General features: G+C 35.6%; 1 protein-coding gene across 4 annotated transcripts in view; it reads left to right on the plus strand.

The window, feature by feature from the left end:
* The window catches only part of LOC114335728 (E3 ubiquitin-protein ligase HECTD1), a 228,659-nt gene that overhangs the window by 152,626 nt on the left and 51,652 nt on the right, over positions 1 to 24,381 (plus strand). For 3 of the 4 annotated variants that reach the window (XM_028286013.2, XM_028286015.2, XM_028286014.2), the window contains 4 exons: positions 960 to 995; positions 8,574 to 8,840; positions 9,907 to 11,391; positions 22,574 to 23,593. In XM_028286013.2, coding sequence (XP_028141814.2) covers positions 960 to 995; positions 8,574 to 8,840; positions 9,907 to 11,391; positions 22,574 to 23,593 — 2,808 coding nt within the window. The remainder of the gene's footprint in view (positions 1 to 959; positions 996 to 8,573; positions 8,841 to 9,906; positions 11,392 to 22,573; positions 23,594 to 24,381) is intronic. The other variant, XM_028286016.2, reaches the window with a different exon arrangement.

Genomic DNA, 24,381 nt, shown 5'->3' on the forward strand with positions numbered 1-24,381 from the left:
CGGTAAAGCTCGCCAGTGTATCATTGCAATACCGCGGTTTTATTCACCGACAAGCCTGGCTCGCGGCTCGTCAGTTTGTTTTAAGGCCCTGATCGACTGGCGAGTAAAACCGCGGTTTTGTGGCTCGTCGGTAAAGCTCGCCAGTGTATCATTGCAATACCGCGGTTTTATTCACCGACAAGCCTGGCTCGCGGCTCGTCAGTTTGTTTTATTTTTTACTTGGCTCGTCGTTCAAAACTGCGCGTGTATCACGGCTGGCGAGCCAAACCGGCAGTTTTCGGCGACCGTTGAAGTGAAAAGACCAGTTTTTAATCAATCATGGACTCTCAGCCACGACTTTTTATTAGAATTTATATCTTGCTTACGAGACTGTTCTTGTTTATGGAAATGTAAATCGCCAGAGTGCAAAAACAAAGCAATTCGACTTACAGCATATGTTAAACCCTTAAATATCGTAAAAAACATGAACCCAACTCAACTAGAGCCGATGTCAAGAAAAAATTTCAATAATTACTAGCTTCCTACAGGAAAGAAAGTAACAAGGTTACGACATGTTGTCTGTGGACGGTTGACACGACTGTTTTGCTCGCTAGTCGATCAGCACCAACGAGTCGCGAGTAAAACCGTCGTTTGCGCCTTAAAAGGATTGCGCCTTAAACACTAACAGCCTAAAAAGATGGAATTATTATAAGTCGTTTGTTATATTTTTACATAAAAGGTGATATATAATAATATACTTAGATTTATATCAAAACTGGATGATACATTAATCGACTCTTTATCATAAATTACAAAAAACAATACTTAATACATACACATACAATATTTAGTAAACACTGTTTTGGAAACATTGGTTTAGTTTTTTGATATTTCCATTAAAGCTAGTAATTTTATGTTTTTTTTTTTTGGAGTATTTGCAATGTGGTAACGTGATGTTGATTTGTTTGTCCGAATTATAGGGAAAGGTCGAGCAGCTGATTCCCTTACAACTGAAGGTAAGAGGGCTATTTTTTATTATTTCTACTTTATTATTAGTTTGCTTCTTTTTACGAGCTTTGCTTTTACTGTTTAATTTGATCTATTTTCTGTGTAAAAGCTTGCTGGACTTACGTTATTTGTTTATACGAATGAATGATTTTTGAGAAATCTAATATATCAGTAATTTGAAATGTATTAATTGTGCCATACTAGCTATACTGATAAGCTTTTGAAAACAGTTTCATTAACAGAAATGTCGTTAAGATTAAGAAATGAACAATAAACTGGATGCTCGATTTTCTGTTGGATTACACAGTCTAAAGTTATGAATGTGTAAGTCTAAAGTATTGACTAAAAAACAAGTTGGCCACCGAAAGTATGAATATGATAAAAACACAAACAGTATACACACATACAAGCGGTAAAATCACATGGAAATCACATTTGAAGATTCTTTCTATGTGAAGAAGCAGTATATTGTGAGTTTTGTCTTATAATATCTGGGTTTTACTATTTTCACCATTCTCTTATATCTACTACTTTCTTTTCCTCTAATCTACTTCTCCTCCCCGTATTTCTTATCGACTCTTCTACATATTCCCTCCATATTATTCTTGGTCGTCTTCTTGATGTTGTAACAATAAAACAGCCACCTATATCATTGGGTGCCAATTTTTTAATAGTTGAAAGACTGATAAGTTTGTACACACTTGAATGAATAAGGGAAAATGAAAATGTAGTATGTCAAAGTGTGTAAATAATTTTATTTCCTTAGCTGAGCGCTTTCGACATAAACGTCATCATCGGAGCTAATGCTAAAATAAAAAAAGAGATCTTGTAAGAACAAGAAGTACAAAACTCTTTTTTTACTTACGTCAAATACTAAAAAAGTACCGCTACATAGAGGTGTAAACAAGTGCATCTTAGGAATGTACATTTGATTTTTAAATTTTGAATGCTAACTTAGTCCTCCGTACAACAGCAAACAGCAACAAAACAGAAAGAAACGGCCACATACACGTTGCACAAAAACATATAAACTTTTTTCATGGTCCGGGTGTCGATGTCACCCGTCCATCCTTGGCCTAGTAACAACAGCTGACTGACAAGGTCGGATATTCAAATCTGCTTTTATCTGTTCTGCGTTGACGTTGACAGCTGACGTTGAAACATGAATATTTTAAACATATTGAAAGGAAAATTGAAAATTTTTACAATGAAATTGATAAGGAAATGTACCTTAGATGTTTGTACTAATCAACTATTAAATTAATTGATGACATGCTTGATTTTGAGACTAATTGGCCCAACTTACATACACTGTGTTAAGTTAAAAAAATTAAATTAAAAAACAAAAAAAATTATTAAACAGAAAGTAATGAGAAAGATCAATTTTGATTGTGAATTCTCAAATTCAATATTCAGAAGATGTTAGCTTGTTGAAGTTAAAGATTGAGATAATATATTGTTGTTATTTATCATCTTTTTGTCATTTATGTAAGTCATTGCAATGACCTTGACTTGGTGTATGGATATTTTATTAAGTTGAAAACCTAATGTTTATGTAGAAATATTAAATGATTTTATTAAATGCTATGATGTTAAAATGGGTATATTCAGTGTCTATTGTTGTAAGACGTTGATGACAAAATAGAAGGATATAGTGTTCGGTGGAATTCAATTTTTAACAAAATAGTTTCGAACACTTTTGTTGTTAGGTGTTTTATTTCTAAGACTCTCATTACTTGTTGGTAGAATCCTGAATATACCCATTTTAACATCATAGCATTTAATAAAATCATTTAATATTTCTACATAAACATTAGGTTTTCAACTTAATAAAATATCCATACACCAAGTCAAGGTCATTGCAATGACTTTCTGAATGAATCATTCTACCAACAAGTAATGAGAGCCTTAGAAATAAAACACCTAACAACAAAAGTGTTCGAAACTATTTTGTTAAAAATTGAATTCCACCGAACACTATATCCTTCTATTTTGTCATCAACGTCTTACAACAATAGACACTGAATATACCCATTTTAACATCATAGCATTTAATAAAATCATTTAATATTTCTACATAAACATTAGGTTTTCAACTTAATAAAATATCCATACACCAAGTCAAGGTAATTGCAATGACTTACATAAATGACAAAAAGATGATAAATAACAACAATATAATATTATCTCAATCTTTAACTTCAACAAGCTAACATCTTCTGAATATTGAATTTGAGAATTCACAATCAAAATTGATCTTTCTCATTACTTTCTGTTTAATAATTTTTTTTGTTTTTTAATTTAATTTTTTTAACTTAACACAGTGTATGTAAGTTGGGCCAATTAGTCTCAAAATCAAGCATGTCATCAATTAATTTAATAGTTGATTAGTACAAACATCTAAGGTACATTTCCTTATCAATTTCATTGTAAAAATTTTCAATTTTCCTTTCAATATGTTTAAAATATTCATGTTTCAACGTCAGCTGTCAACGTCAACGCAGAACAGATAAAAGCAGATTTGAATATCCGACCTTGTCAGTCAGCTGTTGTTACTAGGCCAAGGATGGACGGGTGACATCGACACCCGGACCATGAAAAAAGTTTATATGTTTTTGTGCAACGTGTATGTGGCCGTTTCTTTCTGTTTTGTTGCTGTTTGCTGTTGTACGGAGGACTAAGTTAGCATTCAAAATTTAAAAATCAAATGTACATTCCTAAGATGCACTTGTTTACACCTCTATGTAGCGGTACTTTTTTAGTATTTGACGTAAGTAAAAAAAGAGTTTTGTACTTCTTGTTCTTACAAGATCTCTTTTTTTATTTTAGCATTAGCTCCGATGATGACGTTTATGTCGAAAGCGCTCAGCTAAGGAAATAAAATTATTTACACACTTTGACATACTACATTTTCATTTTCCCTTAGCCAATTTTTTAACTATAAATCGACACTTCAGTCGGGTAACTATAAAACGACACTTGAGATGCCAATTTTATTGTTATGGCTTGTACTAAATAGCTCTTTTTCAGATGTGGGTAAAGTCTGACAAGGTATATAAGAGACTCATTAATATTCAGCTGAGCGGGGTGCTGTTGTCCGAGTTGTAAAATTATATAAACAAGGGACCATTCTACAAAACAGGACCTTGTTTATGGAATTTCACGACTCAGACAATAGCACCCCGCTAAGCGGAATATTAATGACTCTCTAGACAAGGGCGGATCCAGGGAGGGGGTCATGGGGGCCATGGCCCCCTCCGAGAATTTAAAAAAATGTAAATTTAAATATTTACAGTTCAAATGTTTTTAGTTTCAAACACATATATATGTACAAAACAGGGGATAAGTACATATTATGTCTTCTGGACTAAAATTTAACACAAGCAGTAACGGAAACTTCAAGAATGACATAGGATGTTTTGTCAATAAAAATGTCAGAACGATCTTGACAGCCATCAAAATCGTATCAATTTCCATATTCTGTACACACAAAGAATAAAAACGAAATGAAGCGTTAGCGTGCGTTGGGTCATCAGCACTTGGAACAAAGGAGTTGGTTGGTACTTTCGCACATGCAAAAGGGATTGTTCTTCAAGTACTGCGTTTTATTTTTCTAATGAAAAATATGGTCAGAATAAAGGGATGACAGCCCAAAGCCTTGTCACGAAATCTTTAGCATCTTTCGCCAAAATTATGAGCAAAGACGGAGCCATACACACCCATGAAAAAACATCATATCACAAGGAGTGCGTTCAGGTTGGGCTATATTTTCTACAAAGTTATCGCAACCCGCAAAAGTCAGTCAGTAACCAGATAGACTCTCAGAGGTCTAAAGAGATATAAGAAAATAGAGAACGACAAATAGTGGAGTCTATAGTGTTCTTCAGGTCGACAAAATATTCCTCTAAGGGGCCACCGTGATGATGGCCTTCTGCTTCTGGACGAAGATGCTGGAATTAGTAATGAGGGGAATTGTTCAAGTTTAAAGTCGCATCAAAAGATAAGACTTAAACAACACCTATCCAGAGTGTGACCAACTCCAATTCAGTCGAATCCGGGACAAGGCTCAAAAATACCTGAAATCCGAGACTTTTCAATGAAAATCGGGCCATTTTTTTTTCAGAAGACAATAATTAAAATACAGAAACGAAAAAAAGTCCACCGTTTTAGTTTTCGTAGAACTATGAAACCACGATATAAAATGCATGCGTTTTGGATGTGGTATTAGTATTACACTCTAGACATTGTCGACTTTTTTTCGTGCCACCAATTCAATTTGATGTGAATTCTTTAAACAATAACGTATTCAAAATTTCAAAATAGAATTTTACCAAAACGTTGAAAATTCGGATGGCCCGGAAACCATGTCCGGGACGCCGGGACACGACTTCGTAATTCGGGCCATGTCCCGGATTTTTCGGACTAGTTGGTCACACTACCTATCCACAGCATCTTCCCGAGCAACATAAATTAGTAGCACCAGTCAAAATCAATTATTGATAACATGTTGTGATGAAGAAATAATTGAACACATAATGAATCAGGTTCAAAGTGAAAATTATTACTCTGTCATATTTAGAGAAACGACCGACGTATTCCACGTGGAACAGCTTTCTTTAAATTTGAGATACATACACAATATCAACATTCGTGAAGACTTTATTGTCAAGTTGATTGACGCTTATGAGAACAAAAATATTTAATGAAAATCAACAAAGAGGAGAAGAACAAGGTCTGACAGGACAAGCATTGGGAAAAATAAGTATTAAACTTGTTGAAAGAACTGCACTTGGATCCGAAGAAATGCGTAGGAATCGGTACTGACTTTATTAATACTTTAGTAACGATACATTTTGAATGTCTTTATGGCACTCAAAAGTGTGTGAAAAGTGCCTTAAACTTATCAATTGTAACCCTAATTTTTAAAAATTACCCCCCGGTACCCCTCTTCAAAAAAGTGCATGGCCCTTTCCGAAAATCGGTCCTGGATCCGCCCTTGTCTCTAGATAGTTTGTCAGATTCTACGTCTTATCTTAATGCGAATTATACAATGAGAAATTTGGAAGGACCAATAAAGGATTGGCGAAGAAAAACGTGCGGTTCCATCAAATTTATTGAATTGAAATAGCGATTTGCAATCACATTTAATGAATTGAAAAAAAAAACAAAATTCAGTTCAGCAAATCTTGCCCAAGCTATACCGTAAAATAAAAAATTTTAAATCTACTTGTGGCTAATACTGCCACTTTTGGAGGAGCGGCTGGATGTATTATTTAATTGATAAATTAGGCTATAGTAGCAGCAGCATTGATGTAATCTGTAGTGGCAGCATATTGGTGTTGACCTAGTGCTTCCTTTCAACAATATTTTTTCTATTTTCGTTCTATTTTATGTTTCTGGGTTGTTTTCCACAGAAGGTATGAATATATCCCCCATTACTAAGTGGTGATCTGAGCACACTGTGCTCCCCTGTTTACCTTTACATCTTGCACTCAGAGTTTAGTATGTTCTGTTATTATGTAGTCTATTATCGATTTTAGACTCCTCATTGTTGATCACCAGTTGAATTTATGTATGTCTTAATGTCCAAAAAACAATTTAAAATTTAAGTCATACTCTTGGCACCTATTTATAAGCGTTTCGCCACTGTTGTTCATTGTTTCTTCGCCATACATTCTGACCAGTTTACTATAAACCTGTTTCCCTACTCATAGAAAGAAATGAATAGATAGATGAATTTTTTAAAACAAAAAAAGATAAAAAAACGTAAACGAAATTTAAGGATTGTCTTCTCAAGACTAGGAATGGGTTATTTACAACCGACAAAATCATAATTGAAAAAAAACTTTTCAAAAACAAAGCGTTTGAAAAAGAAGAATTGCTGTTAATGGTAACATCTTTACGCCTGCTAAAATTTTGGCGATATTTCTGTCTAAAAAAAATAAAATTTACTAACATTAAATGCAATTAAATAATCTTTAAGTATAGCCTTAATTAACACATATTTAACATTGCAATGTATATTAATTCATAACACTGGCCTGTGTCATTTTTGAGATCTGTACATATGTTATTCTTTATATTTCATGCGTGCAACTCTTTTATCAATCAGATCAGGTTATTACTATTTCAAATTTTCGGAAAGTCAAATTATCGAAATAAATAACAGCACAAGTATGATTATTATAGTTATTGTTTAAACATAATTTCCATTTAAATAATGTCATGGCAGTTATTTTTTCACGATAGCTATTCGTTAATAATAAATGATCGTTTCAAATCCTTTCTGGCGTGTTTTCACCTGTAACGTCCTTCTTAGACACCGGCAATAGTGTGCAAGCATATTCACATCCCAGTTGTCATGGTATCTCTCTTCATTTACTCGAATGTCCTGATGGAAACCTGTCCTGTTATCCATGCTCTTCACTGTAAACCCCACAGTTTTCAGGGAAGTACTCCAAAGTAATCCACAGTATTTAAATCAAACTTACCAAATATTCTAAAGGCAAAAACCTTCGATCAGTTCGTATTGCCAGTTCTGACATGGAACTGAAACTTGGGCTTTTAACAACAGCTTTGCCCACAAACTTCAAGTGACTTAGAGAGCTAAGGAACGGAGAATGCTCAATATTAAGCTCAGTGATCGCAAATCCAATCAAGAGATAAGAAGACGATCAAAAGTACCAGTTATGATCCTAAAGATTGCCATGTTAAAATGGAACTGGGCAGGACACGTAGGAAGAATGGAAGACAACCGTTTTACGAATTCTCTGATGGCGACCAAGGGCAAGCAAACGAAGTAGAGGCAGACCTCAAACAAGAAGGACTGATGACATCAAGCGAATGGCTGGCCAGGAATGGATGGAAAAAACAGCAAACAGACATGAATGGACACATGTAAGAGAGGCTTACATCCTATGATGGATGGAATAGCTGTTGATGATGATGGATTCCAAATGTGAGCTGAAAAAGTGCACCTTTATAGACATACGTGCTCCAAGAGCATTGCATTTCTGTAGGAATTCCTCTAAAGTAGACTCATAGTCCTTACACCAAAATAAATAAGGTACAAATGGTGTTATTTTTGATATCCGATCTGATATTGTAACTTTACCACAAATGTAGCAAAACCGGTCAGAATGATTCTTGCACTTTCGATTAATTTTGTAAGAGACACTCAATTACTGAATCCAAACAATCTGTAGCTCAGTGTGACAAACATTCCTCACCTTCCACCATCATCCTATACCACATTATCATCCACACAATGGCTATATTTTCCTCATCCACTATTGCCAAATATTGCCAGTAATGACCTATGACTAGTGGTAGAAAAGTTCATTTTCTAGAAATGACATTTACACCTAACCATAAAATCAACTCTTTTATTCACTGTAATAAGTATTTTTGCATTGTACTTTCTATTGCTGTGAAGAGTTCGATAGGACTGAATTTTTGAACTCGGCTTGCACTAAATATATAAAACCACCTATAAAATTTTTGACCTCACCAAAGAAGTTTTGAAACTCAGGCCAGTGTCATATTGCATCAATTTATGTTTTAACACGTGATACTTTATTCTTCAGAGAATCGAGGAGAGTTTCTAGAAAAATTACAGAGGGCGCGTTCAGCAGTTAGATGCGTCAATAATTCTACGCCGTTACTATCAAAGCCTGGTACCACACGATTAGTAGTAGGAAACTGGTCGCTGACATCAAGAAAGGATGCTGAAATTCACATTCATAACTCTGATGGACAACAACAAACAACCATTTTAAGAGAAGATCTACCCGGCTTCATTTTTGAATCTAATAGGGGAACAAAACATTCCTTCATCGCTGAAACATATTTAGGTAATATTATTTGTATTAAAACGATATTATGCAAACTGGTATAGTCGAAACGGAAATCGGTCAGACTGCGCAACAAAGTGGTAGTATCAATGTTGTGTATAATTGTTTAAGAAATTTGAGAAGCCGCTTTAAAGATGAGGTATTTTGACATCCTATTAATCGTTGTAAATTAGTCATTTGAGAACTTACAGTAAACAGTTTGATATTAGTACAGTTAAAATAATTTAGGCGATAAATATTACGCAAGAGAAATTAAACGTTTTTTTTTTACTTTTAAGGACAAAAAAGGCAAGTTCATTAGCGCAACCGAATTCAAAATTATTTGGCACATCATATTTGAAACATTATTTGGTTAAAACATCTCATTTTTTCTGCACTTAATTACGGTTCTGTTGATATTCTATAATCTAGAAGACTTGGTATTCACACAATGTTGCCAAACTGAATTAAGAGGAAACAGTAGCGATCAACAGGTAGCGAAAACGCGTTCCAAGATTGCGGCTGTAATTTTGAATATTTTTTCGAGATATTTGGCACACGTATTCGTAATATAATAAAGAATGGCGGTACAGAGCCCAATTTGAAAAAATTTTGTGTCATTTTGGAACTACTAAAATTTTTTATTTCATTAGTAGTTCCAAAATGACACAAAATCTAGGCATCGGATAAAAAAGTTTATTTAAAGAAAGTGTATTTTTTTGTTCTTCTTAATGGCGGTACAGGCTCGTTTTTTTAATATTGTATTTAATTACAGAGTAATTTCCACATATTAATATATTTTTCAAATTGGGCTCTGTACCGCCATTCTTTATTATATTACGAATGCGTGTGCCAAATATCTCGAAAAAATATTCAAAATTACAGCCGCAATCTTGGAACGCGTTTTGGCTACCTGTTGGTCGCTACTGTATCACCTTAACTGAATTTTGTTATATTCGGTTTAAATTTTCTAGGCGATTTCCGAGCGTACTATACATCCAGATTTTATTACTATATCTGGTACTAGCCGATATTGGCTATTGCTATTGCATATTTATATTGCTAAACCGTTGTTTATTTTGTTTAGGTCCCGAATTCTCAGCCGGTTGGACAAATAAGAAAGGAAAACGTCTTCGCTCAAAATTAGAAGCCACAAAAATGAAAGTAAAGTATTTGGCTCATCAGATCTACGAACAATACTTCAGAGTGGCCCAAGCTCAACCCAGAGGTATAGTGGCTAAACTAGGAAATATTGTTGCCCAAATCGAACGCGCTTGTCAAAAACAATGTTCGTATGGCAACAACCGAGAAGGAGGCAACTCATGGAAGGAAATCCTTCACAATGCTTTAGAGGAATTGACAGAGATCCTTAAGGAAGATGGAGTGGTATCAGCGTATGAATTACACAGTTCTGGTTTAGTGCAAGCATTATTGTCTCTCCTTTCAACGAGTTATTGGGAACAAGGTTTAAAATCAAGCAAAATGAGCAAGTTCCAAAAACAGAGAGTACAAGTATTTAAACAGTGTTTCAGAAACAAGTGTAATGAAGACAAATCTCCTATTTTAATACTAGTCCATAAATTAATATCTGTCCTTGAGAGCATAGAAAAATTACCTGTATATTTGTATGATACACCAGGAACCGGGTATGGTCTTCAAATCTTAACAAGAAGACTGCGATTTAGGTTAGAAAAAGCCGCTGGTGACAGTACCTTAATAGACCGATCAGGAAGAAGTTTAAAAATGGAACCTTTGGCAACAGTATCTCAACTAGAAAGGTACCTGCTGAAAATGGTGGCAAAGCAATGGTACGATTATGACCGCAGCACTTTTCAATTCCTCAAAAAATTGAAAGAATCAAAATATCAAGTTTTCAAGCACACCCATGATTTCGATGAGAACGGTTTGATATATTTCATAGGAACCAATGGCAAAACGAGCTCTGAATGGGTAAATCCAGGACAATATGGTTTAGTAGCTGTTACTAGTTCGGATGCCAGAAATCTACCCTATGGAAGAGTAGAAGATATTTTATCCAGAGATACATCTGCACTTAACTGTCATACCAACGATGACAAACGTGCGTGGTTCAGCATTGATCTAGGAGTATATATAATTCCGACAGCTTACACTTTACGTCATGCCAGAGGTTACGGAAGATCTGCCCTGAGAAACTGGCATTTCCAGATGTCCAGAGATGGTAACACTTGGACCACACTATATACTCATACGCACGATATGTCATTAAATGATCCTGGTAGTACCGGTACTTGGCCAATAGAAGTTCCACAAGAAGAGGCTCAAGGTTGGAGGCACGTTAGAATACAGCAGGCCGGTAAAAATGCTTCAGGTCAGACTCATTATCTAAGTTTGTCCGGTTTCGAAATCTATGGACAAGTAACAAGTGTCTGTGAAGATATGGGCAAGGCACATAAAGAGCAAGAGGCGCATTTGAGGAAGCAACGGCGTTTGGTTAAGTCTCAGTTGCTTAAACATATGACAGTTGGAGCACGAGTAGTTAGAGGTGTCGATTGGAAATGGAGAGATCAGGACGGCAATCCTCCAGCTGAAGGTAAGTTTTTGCTTATTAAAATCTGTATGTATTTGTTCTTCTTCTTTAAGTGCCGTCTCCCAATCAGAGGTAGATATCGTAATCACTATCTTTATCCTATCTACCGCTGCTCTGAAGAATTCTATAGCACTGCATTTAAATCAGTCCCTTAAATTCTTCAACCAGGCCACTCCTTCTTCGTATACTCCTCTATCCTCTTATATTTCCCTGAATTATCAGTCTTGACAGTTCATATCGCTGTTCCCTCATACGTGTCCCAGATATTGTAACTTTCTTATTTTTCTAACAATAAAACACTGAAAATGTTTTTTTTTTCTATACTTCCACAAAATTTATTACAACTATGTGACTACAGCTGTTTGGGCACAGTGCCTTTCTCAAGTGATTTAGATTACTATGGGTTTGCCTTTTTAAAGTCTTTAACTGAAGAGGTTGAGGAGTGGGGAGCTGTTTGTCTCGAGTTGCTCATTTCAGAATTATATCTGTATTTTTAAATTTATTAATTTCCATAGATTCTAATAAAGATAGCTTAAGGCCTTTATTTTGAATATGCAGAATTTGAAACTGTTCATTGAAAGAATGATTATGATCTAGAAGGTAGAAGTGTCTGTTTTCTATTGTTGAAAGCCCTTTTGTGTTCTGCTATCCGTTTGTCAAAGGTTCTGCCAGTTTGACCGATGTACGTTTTCGGACAGTCACCACAAGTTAGTTTGTACACACCACTCTGTAGTTGCTTTCTCTTTCGGCTTTTATTGTTCTTAATATATTTGCTTAAGTTGTTGTTAGTTCTGAAAGCTGGTGTTATTCCTTTCTTTTTTATGGCTATTTTTGTTGTTATCTTGCCAGTATATGTAATAGAGCAGAAGGTACTGGATTCTTTCTGTAGTGGTGGGTAGACTAATTTCAGAGTTTTCTTATGGAGTTTTAGGTTTAAAATTTTTTTAATTGTTTGTTCGTTATAGCCATTGTTTACATTTGTTTAATGATGTTCAGTTCTATCTCGAAGTTATTTTTTGACATGGGAATTTCTGTCAGTCTATGTATCATGCTATGGTAGGCTGCTAATTTGTGTTTTGTAGGATGGGATGATGAATTGTGTATAGTTGTGTCAGTATGGGTAGGTTTATGATATACGGAGAACTCATGTTTGTTGTGTAGTCTGATAATTGTTACATGTAGAAAGTTTATGGAATTATTCTGTTCTGTTTGTGAATTAATGCATGATAGAAATTGGTCAAGTTGCCTGTTAGTTCCTGTAAAGCATACTACATCCACGTATCTCCACCAATATAAGAACTTTTTAAATACGGGATGTTTAGAAATTGTTGTTTCAAGGTGGTTCATAAATGTATCTGATAGCAATGGGCTTAGAGGATTACCCATAATAAGTATTGCCCTGTTGTTTGTGTATATTCAATAATCAAATATAAACTTACCAGCTTTCAGAACTAACAACTTAAGCAAATATATTAAGAACAATAAGAGCCGAAAGAGAAAACAACTACAGAGTGGTGTTTACAAACTAACTTTTGGGGATTGTCTGAAAACTTACATCGGTCAAACTGGCAGAACCTTTGACAAACTGATAGCAGAACACAAAAGGGCTTTCAACAATAGAAAAACAGACACTTCTACATACGCACTTCACCTTCTAGATCATAATCATTCTTTTAATGAACAGTTTCAAATTCTGCATATTCAAAATAAAGGCCTTAAGCTATCTTTATTAGAATCTATGGAAATTAATAAATTAAAAAATACAGATATAATTCTGAATGACCAACTCGAGACAAACAGCTCCCCACTTCTTAACCTCTTCAGTTAAAGACTTTAAAAAGGCAAACCCATAGTAATCTAAATCACTTGAGAAAGGCACTCTGCAGAAACAGCTGTAGTCACATAGTTGTAATAAATTTTGTGGAAGTATAGAAAACAAACGTTTTCAGTGCTTTATTGTTAGATAAAATGAACTTCCATCAAGTAACGGTCGAATCAATTATTTTCTTATTTTTATTGTTTATTATTTCTTACTCTTTGTCCATTTCTCGCAATACTTGTGTTAGTTTTCATGTTAGTTTTCTTCTTTGTCCATGCTATTCTAAGCGTCCTGTATCATCATATTTCAAAGGACTGTAGCTTATTTATGTGTTCTTGCTTCAATGTCCAGCTTTCAAGTCCATATTGCATTATCGAAAGCATCTCAATATATTTGTTCTATTTTTTATTAATGTATTAATAATTTTAAACCAAAATTTCATTATTATAGTCCCGTGTACTTCTAGTGCTAAGGTCACCGTTCACCTTCTTCATCGTTGATGTAACAACATTAATACGTTTTGTCTACCTGCCTAAATATGTCGATTACATTGTAAAGTCAGTGCTTCTTCCTATTGAGCCTTATCCGTTGCCGATGTCGGCCATTAACATGGCAGTGAGCATTTCGTTTGCCTAAATAGTTGAATTGGTGATAGGCCGGACCACTCGCGTGGGTTTTACGTTCAAGAGTTTCTTCTTCTACCCGAACTTCTGGTTCCATACTTTCCCTGGAGAAAGAAAATCAGTTATTGGTCAGGCTCAGATATTGCTTAGCCTTTCTTACAAAATTCCATTGTAGACCAGGGCGGATCTGTTTTGAGGTGGATGTTAGAGGTGGCATTCGGATTTTTGCAGATAAAGTTAGGTGACAGCTTCAATAATTATAATTGACTTATGCTCCTTCTCAAATATACCCGGAATATTAATAAAAAAAAATAAAATATTTAAAAATTTCGAAAAATATCGATTTTTTTCTACTTTGAATTGAATAGAAAGATAATTGAATTTTGTATGATATACGACTGGTTAAAAATGTCTTAAATTATCACCCTTTCTGCAAAATAACAATAAATACAAAATAAGGGGGCAAAATAAGCCTGTTTTTATTCAATGTTTTTCAACCACTTTGGTTGCACTTAAAACTTTCGTAATTTGCTTAGAAAATTCTTACAGCATACTTAAATCGTTCACCAAATTTCATTAAAATCGACCTTTTAAAGATAAATTTTTAAAAAACTTTCTAAAGAAAAAGTAGACCATTTAGAAGTTCGCTAATTTTTTTTACATAATATAAAGAGGTTCTCTACCTATCTAATACACTTTACAGAATTACAATCGGATTATTTAAGCGGCCTCAGCACTGTTTTAAAGTTATGAACAATACAGTGAGGACGTTTGAGTTGGTGTAAATTCATTTTCTCGAGAGTAGGCCTCTCTGGAGATAAATCCCGAAACAGGTCGATTTTTATTTTTAAACTCTAATTTTTTGGTATATATATCATACTAGTGACGTCATCCATCTGGGCGTGATGACGTAATCGATGATTTTTTTAAATGAGAATAGGTGCCGTGTGATAGCTCAATCGAAAGGCTATTCAATTTTGTATTCACTAATATAAACATTAACATAATTATTTATACAGGGCTTGAATTAAAAAAACATTAATTAAATTAATTCCAATATTTAGATTACGTGATCACGCCCAGATGGATGACGTCACTAGTATGATATTTATGCCAAAAAATTATAATTTAAAAATAAAAATCGATCTGTTTCGGGATTTATCTCCAGAGCCGCCCATTCTCAAGAAAATGAATTTATTTCAACTCAAACGTCCTGCATTTGTTTATAAGCCAAAACATTGTTTATAACTTTAAAACAGTGCTGAGGCTGCTTAAATAATCCGATTTTAATTCTGTAAAGTGTAGATAGGTAGAGAACCTAAAATTAGCAAACTTCTAAATGGTCTACTTTTTGTTCAAAAAGTTTTTAAAAAATTTGAACTTTTTTAAAAAAATTTAGATTGCAAAATTATTATGCAAAATCTATTAGGTCGATTTTAATGAAATTTGGTGGACGGTTTAAGTATGTTGTAAGAATTTTCTAAGCGAATTATGAAGGTTCTAAGTGCAACCAAAGTGGTTGAAAAACATTGAATAAAAACAGTCTTTTTGCCCCCTTATTTTCTATTTATTGCTATTTTGCAGTAAGGGTTAATTTAAGACATTTTAAATCAGTCGTGTATTATTATACAAAATTAAATTATCTTTATTTTATTTCCCTACGACTTTGTTCCAAAATGAATCCTTTTAAAGTTATAAGCATTCAGAGTGTGTACTTCAACGAGGTAACATCGCTTAGTGTTTTGCTAGTATTTATAGTGTTTTTGTGAAATTAACAAATTACAAGTAAGACCAGACTTTATCGTACATATTGATAAGCCTAATTGCATGTTGTTTTTTGAATCGAACAGTTAATTAGCAAATTGGTGAATTATTCAAAAACTTGGCCTGCTTCCAGTGGCGTAGGCCTACCAAATATGTATTTTCGGAAGAGAAAATATATAAAACCTAACTAATACCAACAAATAATTAAACTGTTCGTCTACTTTTGACTACAAGGGTAGCGACAACCAAATTAGTCTCCTTACAGTTCAAACTTCAAGATGTCTCAAAATATTCAACAAACTTCTACACCAACTTCCTCATATGCAAACGCAACGAAAAAAATTCCGAGATCAACCTTCCCGAAGCGAGAACAAGCCATAGTATTACATGCCGATGAAAGTCTAAAATTGTTCGATTATGTCAAGGCAGTAGGTGACGCTATTGGTCCCAAACAAATCTTATTTGCATCTAGGATATCTAATAACAGAATATGTATCTATTTATCAAACTCAGAACTCGTCGACAAACTTTTAAAGTCTCATCCTATGTTAACAGTAGGAAACTCTATCATGAATGTCCGCAGACTAGTCTCTCCCACAAAAAGGATAATAATATCCAATTTATCTCCATGTATCCCACACGACCTTGCAGAAAATGCCATAAAAGATCTTGGGCTCCAACTGGCCTCCCCCGTCTCATTTCTAAGAGCAGGCATCCCCGGTGATGAATACTCGCACATCATGAGCTTTAGAAGGCAAGTCTATGTTTATACCTCTGATGACAATTTCAATCTGCAAACTTCATTAGTCATCACATTCGAAGGAATTGAAAACAGAATATTTTTGTCCTCAGACAAAATGGAATGCTTCATATGCAAGATGTCAGGGCACATTGCCTCAAACTGCCCCAATCCTCCACCCAATCATATAACACCCCAGACTCAGTCGTACATACCAACCCACGCAACAGATCCCACACCACTACAATCTCCTATAGAACTCGAAATACCACCACATATCCCCACTTCAGAACTTAACAATGCTACACCCTCAAAAACGCCCGCATACAAACGTGGCCACTCTGAAGTCGAAAGTACTAGTGAGCAGACCGATATTCCCGATAACACATCCGTCACAAATCTGTCCGAGGATAACATCATGCCTCCCCCTAGTAATGATATTAAGAAACCAAAAAAGAAACCCAGAACAAGTTCAGCCTCAGATCGTTGCCTTTGTGATTTAACAAAAGACTCTATCAAAGAAGCCTTTAAGAAAACCTCAGAATCACTTGTTATTCCCCCAGAAAACTTGATAGCCTTTATTGAAAACACTTTTGGATGTAGTAACCCCTACGCTGAAGCTCTTAAGTTTACAGAAAATGTTCCAGGGCTAATTGCTAACATTCAAGCATTGCACCCAGCTTGTCAGGAGAGGTCCACGAAAAGTAGGTTAACCCGTCTAACCAAAAAACTGAGAAAGGCCTTGAACACTGATCCAGAAGACCTCGAAAATTTGTCCAACCCAAAGCTTTCCTCCGATCCTACCGAAGACAACTATAATTCTGATAGTTCAGAATCATCCCAATCCTCTCAAATCAGCTCTTATTAATACTAACATTATGTTAAGACTAATTCAATGGAATTGTGATGGGTTTTATCCCAGACTAGAATACTTACAAAAACTTATATCGGACTGTTCGCCCAATTTTATTTGTCTCCAAGAAACCAATTTCACCAAAGCTCACAACCCTTATCTAAAACACTACACCAGTTACAACTTTTTAAGACCAACACACCTACGAGCAAGTGGAGGCTCATCTATTTTTGTTTCTAACGATATCTTTCATCAAGAGTTTGACCTACACACAAGCTTAGAGGCGATTGCAATAACCGCATGGTGCCCCAACAAAATAACAATTTGTTCTATATATATTCCTCCAAACTATAACCTATTCAGTACAGAACTAAAAGATCTCATAAAACAACTCCCAAACCCCTTCATCTTAGTTGGAGACTTCAACGCCCACAGCACAACATGGGGCTCCCAGCGCACTTTTGGGAGAGGAAAACTTATAGAAGATATCATAAGTAACTCCAACATCAACCTCTTGAATACAGGGAGCTCTACATATTTCCACATCCAGTCTGGAACATCTTCCTCCATAGACCTAAGTTTTTGCGATCCTGGAACTGCTCCTTTGCTTCAGTGGAAAACACTAGATAGCTTATACGATAGCAATCACTACCCCATCCTTATCTCAAGTCATATCACAGAAACTGCAGAAGTCAAAACCAAATGGAAAATTACCGGTGCAAATTGGAGTTTATTCAGCGATACTGTTGAGGACCTTTCAAACCAAGAAATTTTCAGGGAAAACATCGACGATGCCGTAGAGCAATTTAAAAATTGTATCCTAACTGCAGCTGACCAGTGCATAGGCAAATACACTATTAATTCCTCAAGAAAGACTGTCCCGTGGTGGAATGACTCATGCAAACTAGCAACAAAAGAGTACAAGAAGGCTCTTAATAGATATCGCAAAACCCGTAGCACTGAAGATCTTATTTATTTTAAGAAAATGCGTGCAAGATCCAAACGAGTTCTGAAGGAAAGCAAAAAAGAATCATGGAAAAAATTTGTAAACAGCATAACTTCAGATACCCCTCCCGCCCAAATGTGGACCAAAATCAAACAAATGAGAGGACTAAACACATATCGAAAAATACCCGCAATAACAGACGGAGATAACATCATTACAAATGATAACCAAATAACAGAAACTCTAGCCAAATACTTTCAAAACAAAACTAAGTCTGAACTCTCCGTTCCGTACCCCACAAACCACTCGCCACCTATCCCTATCCAAACCAATCCAATAAACCTTGCCTTCACAGAAGAAGAGCTAAATTTGGCAATATCATCAATGAAAAACTCTTCTGCAGGTCCTGATGAGATCCCATCTATTTTTCTCAAACATCTACATACATCCACCCTCTCGAAGCTGCTCGCGCTCTTCAATAAGATATGGTTCAGCCAAAATTTTCCGAGTCTCTGGCGACAGTCGCTTACCATACCTATAAGAAAAAATGACTCATCCTCTAACGCTCCTAACGCCTACAGACCAATTTCACTAACATGCACAATGTGCAAACTACTAGAAAAGATGGTAAATAAACGTTTGCTTTGGTTTCTTGAAGAACACAATCTGATAGATGTAGCGCAATCAGGATTCAGACCCAATCGAAGTACGATGGATAACCTGGTACTACTACAATCAGAACTAACCGAAGCTATGGCAAACAAGAAGGACGTCATCGCAGTTGCCTTAGATATAGAATGTGCCTTCGATACAATAAACAGAGCTGCTATCATCAAAAAGCTTGAGAAACTCAATTTAACGGGTAACATTCTCTCCTTTATAAACAATTTCTTACAAGAGAGATCATTCAAAGTGGTTGCAAACGGGAAAACATCTTCAACTTATATCTCACAAAATGGAGTTCCTCAAGGCTCAGTTCTGAGCCCCACACTTTTCCTTCTTAGCATTAACGATATAGGCTCTCTCGTTCTCCCTCCCGTAAAATACTCTATATACGCTGATGACCTCGTTCTTTACTGCCAAGGTAAAGTTATAAGAAGCATATACTCTTTACTGCAAAATACTCTTAACAACTTTTTAAACTGGTCTGCCAAAATTGGAGTCAAATTTTCATCTAGAAAATCCAAAGTCATACACTTCACTAGAAGACATCACACTCACCCTCCTATACTTCACCTAAATGGATCTCCTCTTCAAGTGGTTGATAAACACAAATTATTAGGAGTAATATTCGATAAAAGACTTACATGGAGAGATCAGATACAGAAAACAAGAACAAACTGCCTCAATAGAATCAATATCTTAAAAACTTTGGCTCACCATCAATGGGGTGCAGAAGAGGAAGTCCTCTTAAGAATTTACAGAACCTTGATCCGCTCTAGGTTGGATTACGGAAGCATTCTCTACATATCAGCGTCCGACACTCAGCTTAAAAGCCTGAATACAATTCACAACACTTCCTTACGCATTAGCCTTGGAGCATTTAAATCAAGTCCTTCTGAAAGTCTCTATATCGAATCTTCAGAACCTCCACTTTTTATAAGACGTCAACGCTTACTACTATCTTACTTCTCTAGAGTATCTGCTAATCCGAAAAATCCAGTCATTCAACTAATTAATACCCCCCACCCTGTTCCAGATAATACTCAACCTCGATCACATTCTTTCTCACAAATTTTAAAAACTATGCTAAAAGATACAGATCTAACACTCACAACTCCTGTCACTACGTCCAGTATTCCTCCGTGGACCAAAAAGCTACCTACTGTCGTTACCAGCTTAAATCGATACAAAAAAGAAGAAACGCCCAGAACTCTCTTGGTACAGAAATTTCAAGAACTTATACATACACAGCACTATGACAAGATTCTTTACACAGATGCCTCCAAAGAAGAACATGCCGTCGGTTGTGCCGTTACCACCTCAAATACAACAGTAGCATCATATCGACTTTCTCCCAGATGCAGTATACACACAGCTGAACTGTACGGAATACTTAAGGCATTAGAGTTGCCAACCACTAACGAGAAATCATTAGCGATATGTTCCGATTCTCTCGCTGCGATTGGTTCTATCAAAAATATATACTCCTTACATCCCATTGTACAGAGCATCCACAACATCTGCCAACAACAGTCAAAAAATGGTATTTCAGTAACCATCATCTGGATACCATCCCATGTTGGTATCAATGGAAATGAGAGCGCTGATCAAGCAGCAAAACAGGCCTGCTCTCGTGAAAATTTAGAAAACATGCAACTTCACCAAGATCTAAAGGCTAAAATCAAGAACAATGTATTAAGCACCTGGCAAACACACTGGAGCATGCAAAATACAAAACTACACACAATCCAACGAACTGTTACCTCCATCACCATGCCCCAAATGAGCAGAAAAGACAGTACTATTATCAGAAGGCTCAGAATAGGTCACACTCGTCTTACACATGGATATCTGATGTCCTCTGAAAATCGTCCTCGTTGTGAACATTGTGATGAGCCATTAACAGTCCAGCACATATTACTGGAATGTGGCCAGTATAGAGTTCAAAGAGTCCACTACAACTTTCAAAACAATATAAGTGACCTACTCGGTTCTACAAACATGTACAGTGCCATAATTTGTTTCCTAAAAGATTGTCACCTTTACTATTTAGTGTAATTGTAATATTAAGTTGTAACTTGTGCAAAAACAAACTATAATTATTGTAAGTAAATAATATTGTAAACTTTTGTACCAGTGTCAATGGCCATTAGCTGCCGAGACACTTTAATTAAAAAAAAAAAAAAAAAAGTTATAAGCAATGAAAGTAGAAAAAAATCGATAGTTTTCGAAATTTTTAAATATTTTAATTTTTTTATTAATGTTCCGGGCATATTTGAAAAGGAGCATAAGTTAATTGTTATTGTTCAAGTTGTCACCTAACTTTATCTGCAAAAATCCGAATGCCACCTCGCACACCCAAAAATAGACGCTTTTTCACAGATCCGCCCTGGTCTAGTGGTGATTGTTAGCTATTTCTTCACTAGATTCTTCTTATTTTTCTTCTTAAGGTGCCGGCTTCTTTCGAAGGTTGGCAATCATCATGATTACTTGAACTCTGTTCACTGCTGCTCTAAAAAGATGGTTAGAAGAGCAATTAATCCACTCTCCGAGATTGCGCAGCCATGGCATTCGTCACTTTCCGACGCTACGCTTTCCTAAAATCTTTCCCTTCGTTATATTCTGCAGAAGCTGGTATTTTGTTCCTCTATCACGTGGCTAAGTTATTGCAGTTTTCGTATCTTTATATTATTTAGTTCTGTTTCTCTTGAAAAGTCTTAGCAAGACTTCTTTATTTCTGATTCTGTCTACTTCTACATTCTTAGGATACTTCTGTAAAGCCGCATCTCGCACTTCCACTTTTTTCATCATCGCTTTAGTCTATCATCTTTAGCTAATCTTTAGTTTACAGTGGCTGCCGCTATACTATATAGGCTGATACTGAATATGACACTCAAAGTTCTATTACCAAAAAATTGTTTCAGTTTTATAAATGAGTTACGTGCAATTTCTAATCTGGTTGTTAGTTCCTTTGCAAAATCATTATTCTCATTTATTAAGATTCCAAGATATTTATATACATGTCCGATATCTTGGCCATTAATAATAAGTTGGGCATTATTATTTGGTTTTGTGGTAAAAATTAGAAAATTGGTTTTATCCTAGTTCATATTTAAACCAAAATGTACTGTATACACTGTAGTAAACTTACTGTATAAACTGTTTGGATTATTCTCTGGAGTGTCATCTGCATACCTCAAGTTATCAATAGGGATTCCGTTTACTACAACACCAGTTGTTTCCTTGTCCAATACCTGTTGCTTAATAACTTCCGAGTACAAGTTAAATAATAATGGAGACAGAATGCAACCTTGCGGTACCCCTCGTTTACTTTGGATGTTCTCTGATTGTGTTTTACCCAATTTAGTTTTCTATTATTTTTTCACGCTTGTCTATTCACACAGCAGAGAAGCCTCTTCATTCTTGTAAATGTGCTTCTGGCCTGTTCGATTCTGATTCGTATTTCTTGAGAACTGTCATTGTTTTCATTAATGGTTGTATCTAGGTATATGAATTCTCTTACTCTTTCAATTTCTTACTATTCAGTCTTTCAAGCAGGCATATGCATCTTTATTCACGTCCGTCCAAACAGTCCACTGTCTCCTGCATACTCTATCAAATGCCTGTTTAAAATCTATGAACATCTGATGGAGTTCATCATCAAACTCGCAGCATTTTCCATTATCGTTTTTATAGTGAATATCAGGTCGCTTTTTGGTTCTTTCTTGCAGGATGTTACTTTAGCAAAAAGGTTAAATTTTGTTTTGTTTTTATCCAGGTACTGTTACTGGAGAACTTCACAGTGGTTGGATCGATGTCACTTGGGATCATGGTGGATCAAATTCGTACCGTATGGGTGCTGAAGGTAAATACGACCTGAAACTAGCTCCAGGATACGATGTGGAATCAGCCATGGCTTCTTCATCGAAACAATGTTCCACCAATAAACAGAAAAACGATAAAGATAAACAGAGCGTGCTGACTAGCAGAAAAAGTAGTTCAACGCCTAGTTTACCGGAAGCTACAGATGCTAAAACTTCAGTTGCTAGTACGGAACAAGCTGCTTCTGCTGACAATTTAGCAGCAAAACAAGCTGCGGAAACTATCGCCGAGAGTGTTTTATCGGTTGCTCGAAATGAAGCGCTTGTAGCTGTAACAAGTGAATCTCAAGCTCTTTCGAATGAAAGTGAACTGTCCGTAGTGGTACATCCGTTACGGGACCCCCATAACGATCTCTCTACCATAAATAACTCAACCGATTTGGCGACAATAGTAGAAAGTTTGGCTTTATGCGACGCTGGACCAGTTTCAGCGAGTGATGCTCAAAAGTCAGCGACGAACAGCAATTCTACATTAAATATCAACAAATCCAATCGCACTTCAAAAATTAGTAATTCCCAAGCTGCCGCGGCAGCTCAAAGCTTCGTAGAAGCCGTTGAAGCTTTGGACAAATTCCGCGAAGGTGCTGATATGCTCAGAAATAATACCAATAACTTTTTGTCTGCAGAACTGCTGCAGTCGGCGTTAAATCTCGGGCAAAGCAGTCAGATAAATCCGTTGTCGAGTGTGCGTATCTCTGTGTCGGATAATTCGGAAACCGAGGACGAAAAACCGCTAAGACGAAAAACTGATTCTGTCAAGGGTGGCAATTGTAGTAGTGATAAAGATGAGGCTGTGACAAATACTAATAATGCTAAAAACAGTAGTAATAATACGATTGTCGTGAATCCCATGAGTGTCAGTGTTCCGAACTTAACCACAGAGTCCAATAGTCAGATAGAACCGACAACAACAGCAGGTATCTATGATTATTTTACATTTTAATATAATTTCTTTGTATTTTATTTTTATCGTTGTGATATAATATACACACACCCAAACTTATACGGAATCATCTGATATTTCTTATTATTTCGTGCGAATTTAAAAAAAAAACGAACACACGAAGTCAAACGATATTTATTTTAAAGCAGTTTAATAGCAAATAGGTACATAACAATTAAATAAAAGAATAAAGTATTTAACCAACAAATTGAAACTAGTTGTTTTAAAGTCAATAGCATAAAAAATTTCAATGTAAAACGAATAATGTTTAAATTGTTTTTATTCATTTTTTTTGGTAGTCAGTGTTATCACCTCTAGTCCTTATGCAAACTTCAGTTTGCGTGTTCACGCTCCTACTCAAATTATCAACATTTTGTTGTGGTAGGTTACTCCATTCTTCAAGAGCAGCTTGTACTAGCCGTGCGGTATTTTGTGGATTATCCCAGTCAGCTCTAATTTTTCTTTTAAGCATATCCCACAAATACTCTATAGGGTTAAGCTCGGGTGAGCAAGCAGGCCTCTCCGGAGCCTACAGGTTATCAACATACCTGTGAGTAGTTAAAGTTGATTGGATGAAAATTAAAGGAGTTTTTTACGGATCAGAATTCCTCTCCAGAACATTACACTCCCCCTTGTATATGTGTGAACAGATCTGACAGTTTTCGTTCTTGCTTGTCTTCCTCGACCTTTAAGTACACGATTTCGTTGGTCATATGATTTTACACAAATCCTGGCTTTTTCTGAAAATAGCAGATTCTGTCA

The sequence above is a fragment of the Diabrotica virgifera genome, chromosome 6, assembly GCF_917563875.1.
Source record: "Diabrotica virgifera virgifera chromosome 6, PGI_DIABVI_V3a".
NCBI classification, from domain to species: Eukaryota; Metazoa; Arthropoda; class Insecta; order Coleoptera; family Chrysomelidae; genus Diabrotica; species Diabrotica virgifera.